Genomic DNA, 9,190 nt, shown 5'->3' with positions numbered 1-9,190 from the left:
AACATTTGTACTCGAAGATCGTTTAAATCTCCTTCAAATCGATGTAGACGTTTTCGGAATGCAACGAGGCGACGTGTGGCTTATCCAAAGTGCGAATTTGTTGCAAAAACATTTTTAGAATAAAATGTTTTCAAAAACCGTCACAAAAATTGTGAAATGTTTTATGCTAACAACATCAGAACGAACAATCTTCGGGATGGTATCAAAGTTTTTTCGTTATATATATATAATTGGCGCGTACACCCTTTTTGAGTGTTTGGCCGAGCTCCTTCTCCTATTTGTGGTGTGCGTCTTGGCGTTGTTTCACAAATGGAGGGACCTACAGTTTCAAGTCGACTCCGAACGGCAGATATTTTTTTTATGAGGAGCTTTTTAATGGCAGAAATACACTCAGAGGTTTGCCATTGCCTGCCAAGGGGCGACCGCTATTAGAAAAAACTTTTTCTTGATTTTTGATCTTACACCGAGATTCGAACCGACGTCCTCTCTCTGAATTCCGAATGGTAGTCATGCACCAACTCATGCGGCCGCCGTGTTTTTAAAGTCTAAAATTTCACGTAAATGATGTGTTTCGACGAATCTATTATTTTCATTACAAATATACATACAGATATACCGATTTCCAATCGTACGATTTATAATTAACACACCTGAATGCTCTGAATATTGGCCATCAACTGTCACTCGAGCAACATCCCTCAAGGACTTAGGGGGGAAAAGTAACGCTGTTACTTGGTGTTTGTCAGTCGGAAGTGTCTTTCAAGCGCCTGCCAATAAGTTTTTCATTCTCGACAGAATCAAACATTTTTCACCAACCTTTGGATTGTCGACTCAATTGAACGATTATTTCCACCAAAAAAAATTACGAAAATTTGCGATATGTTCTTCTTAAAGATAGACCATTTTCATAATAACTTTCAATCACTTTAACGCGCTTTTCGATCGCATAAAATTGTGCATCTGTCTACTCGTCAAATGTCAAGGATGACATAAAAAAGGTACCCCCTAAGAATTATTATTCACTATAGACATCTAGGCATCACTTTTGAAAGATCCTTTATATGCAAAAATGTTAAAGATATTTCGCAAAACTTTTTCTATGGCCCTTAATTCCTCTACAAAATTAAAAAGAAACATTTTGGGGAATATTAAAAATATTTTTTTTTTTCACTTGTTATATTTGAGTTTTGTTGGGTATCATGTTCGCCATCTGCCACTATTGCTTCTTATGATGTGCTTATCTATAATTATTTCTTAGTTAACTATATAAAGAACGAATAATAATTTATACAGTTTTTAATAATACGTTATCGAATAATACATTTCAATGCGTACATAAATTACATTTAAATACCGTTAAAAAATATTGTCCACAAACCGAACAAGGAAATGGCAAAACAAATAACAATTTTCTTACGCTATAAACTTAGAAATAACCTAACCTCTATTGTATGTACTTTTTTTCTTACATAAAACCTAATATTCTCTCCTAAAACCTGGAAGCCAACTTTACTTAAAACGTCATATGAATGTTTGTGTGCTAATGAGTACAAAGCATGAGATAATCCTTAAATACTTGAAAAAATCTACCAATCACTACACTCCAAAATCCAAATACTCAGGAGCAGGCATCTGTCAAATGCATGTATATACTCGTAACAAAGCCCACATATTTGGAGAGTACTTTATGTTGTTGCAACAACAACATCCATCGATTCCGCCAGTCAAAACAAAAATATTTATATATATTATACACACTTAAAATTATCGATACTTTAACGCATGAATCAATGAGTGAAGCTGCAGCGAAAATCACAATGTTGGCTTATAAAATAGAAAAATATGTAGGTATATCAAAGAGGAAAATATTAAACGATGCTTTTAGATAACAAACAGTTTTTTGACCAATTTAAAGCCCAGTGAATGGCGTGATGATTATAAAAATAAAATCATTCTGAGTATAAAGATTAAAGCAAAAATAATATAGTAATTTCTACTTTTTTTGTAAATTTAATTAGTAAATATTTGTCTGTGAAGTAAGAATATTTTATATATTCGTGCCTAAATGAACATGCTTGTTTCTGCATATAAATAAGTGCTCAAACGTACATGCATATGTGTATGTTTCAACCTTAGTCCTGCCTAAAAATAAAATAAAAACTGAATGTAGCGAAAGCAGGAGCACACATTTGATGCTTAGACTATAGGTATTGTTACTATAACTAACTAATATCTATAGTTTGGTCAGATCCATATAAACTGAGATTTAGTTTGAATATCAATCTTCCAACTGCAGACCCGAAATTCGGCGTAACATTTTTAATCCTTATCTTGGCTCTGCATTAAGGCAGTAATCTCTTGAAACTTATGCATATAATCAACGCTGCTCTCGCTGATCACCGACAAATTCGATGAGGGGTCCTGCGAGGATGCAAGAATGTTTAGAGGAATTTCAAATTTTATCAAATATAGGTTTATCTTACCAAAATATCGCGAGTTGCATTGATCTCATCCAAGTGTCCTAACAGACTGGTTAAGGAAAAATCATTCAGATTTTCCTCAAGCCAACGGGAATTCGAGGTGGTCTCTTGTAGCAAATGAGTTGGTGTCATGCAGTTGAAGGAGCTTGAATCTGCCGGATGATAAATTTATACATAATTATACGCAATTATTATAAGTAACGGAGAAATTGAGTTAAATAAAAAAATAAAAACATTAATAAAAAGTAAATACATCTATCAATTTACATTACAACATATACAAAATGAGAATTTGGTCTTCTACGCACATTTTTGATAATATTTTAAGTACAGCAAATTCATCTTACTTGTATACTCATCGTAGGCGCTGTCGGAAAATGAGGATGAAATCGATATGTCTGCATTGTTCACAGCGCAGGATTCATAAATGTCATCAACGTCCGTGACAGCAGCCGCAACATTGCTAATTTGACAAGCCTTGGAAGTCGACGCGTAGTTGTCCAGGTTTCTGTCAGTCTGTTCCGCACACCGAGCTGCATCGGCAATGTCAGAGGCGTTCGTACTTGAACTATGGTTGGAAGTCCTGATTGGAGTCTGATTGTTATGTATTACATGCGCTACTGAAGTTTGTGAGACTGTGTTATGTGCAGGCAAGTCGTTTTGTTGTGTCGCACGAGATTCTACGACAGCACTTTCTGAAGTGTCTACTGCTTTTTCAGGCATTTTTTGAGACTTATCAAAATTTTTAACGTTCAAAACATCGTACGTCTGATTTGTGGTACTGCCACCCGGTAGCAGCATACGTTGTACCAGCACTTGACGCATCGACTGCCTTTGACGAGACACCTATGTGGAAAATAAAGAATCAATTGATATAAATAAATTTATAAATATCGTTATGAGTTGCAGCATTTACTGGATTTATTTGTTTCACACCATCCATATTGAAGAGTGGTCGCCGTATAGGCACCACCGGTTGCCGAAAAATGTTATTGCTTTCGTTAGGGTTATTTGTCGAAAATGTTTTCGTAGATACATAAGTCTTCGTGGCCAAGTTTCGTTCGAGCTACATAAAATAAATTAATTTCATAAGAGTTAAACTGCTTCAGTACACTGTTCCACTATGCGCCACTTACTCTTGTTTTGGCTACATTACGATCGCATATGTGTCCACAAGAACACTGCCGTTTGCGCATTCTCTCGCTCAGATTGGCAATCAACAGAAGATGCTTAAGCTTATTTGCAACACCAGCGGTTGAAAGCGACTTCAGCAAAGCAGAATCATTACATTCGCTGGGATTGTATGGCATACCATTCTGTTTTTGCATGAAGACTTTTGTATCCGATTGCGTCATGGACTCGAAAATACTAGAACCGTTTGAATTGCTGCCACCGCCGCCGAATGTCATGCTACAGCTACTATTGCCACTATTGACGTTGTTCAGAGTACTACTGGTGGAAGAAGCATTTGCACACGGCTGCTGTTGTTGCTGCCTATCTGTCCAGTAGTACTCCAATTCGAGCTTCGAATCTTGCCCCAGAACCACATACAGATCGCCTATGGTAATATCAGCTGCAGTTGAAATGGTCCACCCTTTTCTTATACGACGTATAACTTCCTCGCTGATAAGTGGTTTAAAATTAGGAGCGCTGGACCGTCCGGTACCTCGCGCGTTGGTAGGTCGACGCATACGGGTCGTATTACCGGCAGTGATTTGGTTTTGATTGGAAGTATGCAAATTTGCATTTATTGTATATGATATATCACTTTCATTTAAATTGGGTTTGACATCTTCGGGTAAATTGTCGGACCCTTCCTTTATCGTTACATTGTCATCCATGTCAGCATTGAGCAACTCATTCAGCTCGTCACTCAACTCATCGCTGCTGCTTTCACATTTAGCAGGCGCAACTTCCTGCTCTAGGGTCAAGCCAAGCTCCTCTTTAAGAGCTACATCACCAGCGTGTACTTCACAATCAGGTTTTTCATAAGGTGGACTGCTTAATTGCTTATTTTTCTTCGAATCTGGCGAACGCTTTTCGGAACCACTTTCAGTGCGAGGCCTCTTATTAGCTGCACGCTCTTGGCACAGTGTCTCGCCCCGTACTTTCACTCCCATTCGTTCCTCATAAGCTGCCAGACAGATATTTCCACTACCAAGGTACTCCGTGATGCTCAATAATGGACGATGTATAGCCACATCTGGTTTGGGCAAAAAACACATTTCAGGATCTTGAAAGGCAGGTAGTCTCTCTGTATTATCTGCTGACTGCGAGCCATTACACTCTGCTGAATGTAGAATTGGTATAGGTGCAGTAACTGGCGGGAATAATTTCAATTCTTCTTCCGCTAGCTTTTGTTCAGCGCTTCGCCATTTTAATTGAAACGTTTTGATGAAATTGACAAGTTTTTTATGGAGTGGGACTGTGGTGCGAACGCGGGGATTTTGAGCAACAGTTTGGACACGGCCGAATGCTTCCATGGTGGCGGGGCTAACAACCACTTCGATTTTCGAAGGCAAACGAATGTCCTCAAGGGAGTCTGCAAGTAAAAAAAATTAAAATAAAATTTAACTGCTTCTTTTGTTTTTTATTCCTTCAATTTTGGGATTTTTTTACCAATTTCCAAAATTATGTACATAATTGTTAACAAAAATACTTACCATCTAATTGGTTCAGTCTACGCAGCGCTTTGCACGATGGCGTTTTAATTCGTAAATTCTTTCCTTTACAACGCAGTGTTATGTGGCCCTGATAGACAAGATTTCGTAATTTCATAAAGTGCTTATCAGCAACAAACTGAAGTTTCCTTCGCATTTCACCGTAATTGATAAGTGCATACAACTCCTGGACAGGCTTCTTAACCTCTGAAAACCACAAAAAAATAAATAAATTTTATAGCTACGCATGTATAAATATTGTACCATGGAGTAAAATCTTATGCTCATACAAACTTACCGTCGGAGAATTTTATGTATTTGCAAATTTTATGATAGGTCTGATAGTAATGTTGCCGCACTTGATCTTTCGTTTTAAATGCTCCATCTGCTGAGCTTCTGCGTTTCAGTTTAGTGTTTATATAATTGCCAATCGCCTCGAAGTCCTTACCAAACTCGTTTAAAGCGTCAAAAAAGTGATTGCGCTCTAAATTTGTCCATGTCGGCTTATTGCTGCGCAATTGCGACGGTGTCTTCTGCATTGTTTTCTCATCGCGTTTGTGCTGTTCACGTTCATTTGGTGGTGGTGACAGAGGCCTCGTCTGATCCTGCTTCATCTTTTGAATTACCCGTGCGCTGGCACGGGTGCCAGTACAATTGTGCATTATCACAGAACCCAGTAGTTCAGTCACCTTAGACTCCAACTGCAAATCGGTTATTACAGAGAAATAGTATATATACATTTTATGAAATAATTTTACCCCATTGCGCACTTTTTCATCAACATTTGCGGATGCAACCACACTTGTTTTCCGCTCGTTGACATTTTTTCCGCCACCGACGCTTTTGCCACTGCTGGCTATGACAATTACATCTCGTTCAGTGTGTTCCAGGGAATCCACAATCTCATCAATGCTCTTTTCTACAGGCGGTACAGTCGTCGTCGTAGTTGCAAGTGCAGTCTGATTCCCAGTGCCACCCAGCGCATTGGCGCTCATTTTCGATGAAACCTATAAGAAATTAAACATTACCCTCAGCAAAGTTTTCCGCATTAATAACACTGAAATTAAATTAAATTTCTGCGGAGAGAAATTATTAAAAAAGGTCATTGAAAATTTCACGACAAAGAAATTTTAATTGCGCCCTTTCGACTTCGTCGCCAGACTGAATTTCAAAGTGGAATAACTTGACTGAAAGGACACGGATTTTAAATAACTTGGTGGCAAAACATCACAAACGCTTTGAATTATTATTATTTACCAAATTTAATAATTTTCAACACCGACTTATTGCAAAATCTCACGATAAAATTTCACTTAAAACACTTGCGAAAACACGAAGCTGACAACTGACAAAAATGGCGCTCGACTTTCGTTTCGTTGATAGCTCTGCATATTGTCTTTTATTATTTTTTTGTCATTCCATTATCAAGATTTTATTATAAATACTTTAAAACATAAATTTACCTAACAACCGTCCAATGCGCGCCGCTTTTTTATACAAAATGTATAAATATTTAACGCTTTTCACATTGTTTTCACTTATTTGTATATCGCTTGGTGTTCACTACTAAGTACTAAATTTCTATTGCCTCTTTTTCTTTCTATTTCGGCTTATTCGTAGTTGTTGTTTTGATGTTACATATAGGATTTTTGTTTATTAATGCACTTTGCGAAAAAGTACCTTCTTTAAAAGGGGTTGCAGGCGAGTGAAAAGTATGATAAAAATTGAGGAATTCAGAGAAGTGTGTAGTATCAGAATGATGTTGCCATATAGTGGAGGCGATTTCAAATTACAATAAAATGCAAAGATATATAACGGTATAATTAGAGTTATTATAATATACAGATAACTCTTTACTGCTTTATTAAAAGTGTGTTCATCATCTATTTTATTCCAAATGCATATAAATGCAATGAATTAACACAAATACAGCGTAAAGCAACCAATTGCATTAAAGAAATGCAGAATAGAAATGATGTTTAGATTTGCCATGTACTCAAAAGCTCATAACAAATACATTGACAATTGTTAGCATTCGATTTTTCCAAATTACTTAAGCATATCTAATAATGGCAAATATCGTTTTTATGAATAATGAGAATTTCAATTACTGTTCAAACAAAAGTTTTACTACAATAGAGACGGCTTATTCATCGCAAATCGAAGTCTTTAATATATCAATATTACGTTGTTCACAAATTAATAAAAATAACTGTATTAAGACCTGCCAAATTCATAATAAGTGCATTTGACGGGAGGTATGTTTGAAAAAATTGTCATTTTTTTTTTATTGCAACTAGTTCAAGCAACGTAATTATGATAACATTACACAATTTTCACTCTACATGACATAAAGCATTTCTATGGAGGTATGAGATCGCTAGGTTTAGTGCGTCTGAGCCTTCGTATTAATCCGTTGGTTTCAATTAAATTAAGTGCTTCTTCATTGATGTGGTTTAATAGTCTTTCTTTGTGGGCAACTGCAATCTTTGCGATTTCAGTGTTAACGGAGTTTATTTTAAGGTCGCGCTCAATGTCGGAACTTCTGCAGTACCATGGTGCTTTGACAATGCACCTAAGGACCTTATTTTGGAAGTGTTGGATTTCGTTTTTCGTACTTTGACTGGCGCACCCCCATAGCTGCGCACCATAACTCCATACTGGCCTTAGTATCTGCTTGTAAATTAACAGCTTGTTTTCTATCGTGAGAGCTGATCTGCTACCCATGAGCCATTGCATGTTTTTGAGTTTGATGTCTAATTCTTGCCTCTTTTTCTTGACATGCTCTTTCCATCGAAGTTTGCAGTCAAGTGTCATACCTAGGTACTTCGCATAGTTTGAGTATGGGACTTGTTGATCATCTATGTATAGTGGTATATGTTGTATTTTAGTGTTTGTGAAAACTACGTGTACAGATTTTGTTTGGTTAAGTTTAATTTTCCATGTATTAGTCCACTGGCAGATCTTATTTAACGCGGTTTGTAATGTGGCTGTCGATTCGTTTTCAGTTTTACCAACTGCAATCAAGGCGATGTCATCTGCAAACGTTGCTGTGACGTATATTAATTAGGATCAGACGGTAGGTCATGTGTAAAGATAAGGTACAGCAGAGGCCCAAGAACGCTGCCTTGAGGTACTCCTGCATTTATTTGTCGAAGACTTGAATAAGCATCATCTTGCTTGAGTCGAAAATAGCGATCTGATAAGTACGAATCCAAGATTTCGTAGTATTGCTTAGGACGTATTAATTTTAGTTTGAAAAGCAAGTCATTGGGTTGTTGGCATTATACGTTTTGGATGCAATCCAAAGATTTTTTACATCAACTGGAAGTCTATTACCTTGATTGTGGTTAATAATTCCTAATTTATGGGGGAATTTGTTGCTGTCAGAAATTTTTATTCAGAGAACTCTGATTTAGATAATATAATGATTAAGTATTTTCTGAAATGCTGCGGACGGCTTATTTTCACAGAATTCGTTTTGCATAAAGTGGAGTTCATACTCCGTGGAACTGTAAGTGTCCCACCACTATCTCCACTCAACATGCCCAGTCCAAAGGCACGTGGTATAAGTGAAGTCCTTCGGCATTTTATCACTATTCAAAAAAAAAATTAACAAAATGATCAATGGAAAATATTAGAAAATCACAATGCTACAAAGCATTAATTGTTTGAAAATAATAGAGCAATTTCACTAAAAAATTCAATAAGAAAAATAATTGTTTCTATAAGGAATCCGAATGTGAGAGCATGGAAAAGAAATCTGCGTACTTACTTCTTCTGTTTATTCCACCATGTATATAAAATATCGGGTGTTTTTTTTAAGATATAGAGAACTTTAAAATATAATATCGGGCGTTTTTTAGCGCTTTGAGAACTATCGATATCGATAACTATGATTTAACAGCTGAGAATGGCAAACTGTGTTGATATTTCTGTTCGGTAAGATTTGGCAAGTCATAATGAATTACTAAAGGGTGTTTTTTTTAGAGGTTAGGATTTCAAGATGAAATAAAACGTATATAACACAGTGCGACATCAAAAATCAAA

At 36.5% G+C, this 9,190-nt stretch overlaps 1 protein-coding gene across 2 annotated transcripts; it reads right to left on the bottom strand.

Moving 5' to 3' along the window:
• Positions 1-1,146: 1,146 nt before the first annotated feature.
• Positions 1,147-6,722, bottom strand: LOC129237868 (protein cramped). Of its 2 annotated transcripts, none has more exons than XM_054872833.1 (9): positions 6,604-6,722; positions 5,899-6,147; positions 5,439-5,841; positions 5,144-5,347; positions 3,617-5,022; positions 3,397-3,546; positions 2,828-3,326; positions 2,484-2,632; positions 1,147-2,421 (listed from the first exon to the last, which is right to left on the bottom strand). In XM_054872833.1, the coding sequence occupies exons 2-9, from the start codon at positions 6,133-6,135 to the stop codon at positions 2,320-2,322; spliced, it is 3,150 nt and encodes a 1,049-aa protein (XP_054728808.1). In that variant the 5' UTR covers positions 6,136-6,147; positions 6,604-6,722; the 3' UTR covers positions 1,147-2,319. The 2 variants fall into 2 exon arrangements, with proteins under 2 accessions (XP_054728808.1, XP_054728809.1); XM_054872834.1 differs by lacking the exon at positions 6,604-6,722 and adding an exon at positions 6,398-6,511.
• Between the last annotated feature and the right edge of the window lie 2,468 nt (positions 6,723-9,190).

This window comes from Anastrepha obliqua, chromosome 2, assembly GCF_027943255.1.
Source record: "Anastrepha obliqua isolate idAnaObli1 chromosome 2, idAnaObli1_1.0, whole genome shotgun sequence".
Lineage (NCBI taxonomy): Eukaryota > Metazoa > Arthropoda > Insecta > Diptera > Tephritidae > Anastrepha > Anastrepha obliqua.
The sequence above is the reverse complement of the archived record's forward strand: the minus strand, read 5'-3'. Positions and strand labels throughout refer to the sequence as shown.

Excerpts from the sequence above, each read along its gene's own strand:
- LOC129237868 (XM_054872833.1), bottom strand. The coding sequence starts at position 6,135 with ATGAGCGCCAATGCGCTGGGTGGCACTGGGAATCAGACTGCACTTGCA. Across the intron at positions 5,023-5,143 it reads TAGACTGAACCAATTAGATG|ACTCCCTTGAGGACATTCGT; the intron begins GTAAGTATTTTT and ends TTTTACTTGCAG. Across the intron at positions 3,327-3,396 it reads GTGTGAAACAAATAAATCCA|GTGTCTCGTCAAAGGCAGTC; the intron begins GTAAATGCTGCA and ends TTTTCCACATAG.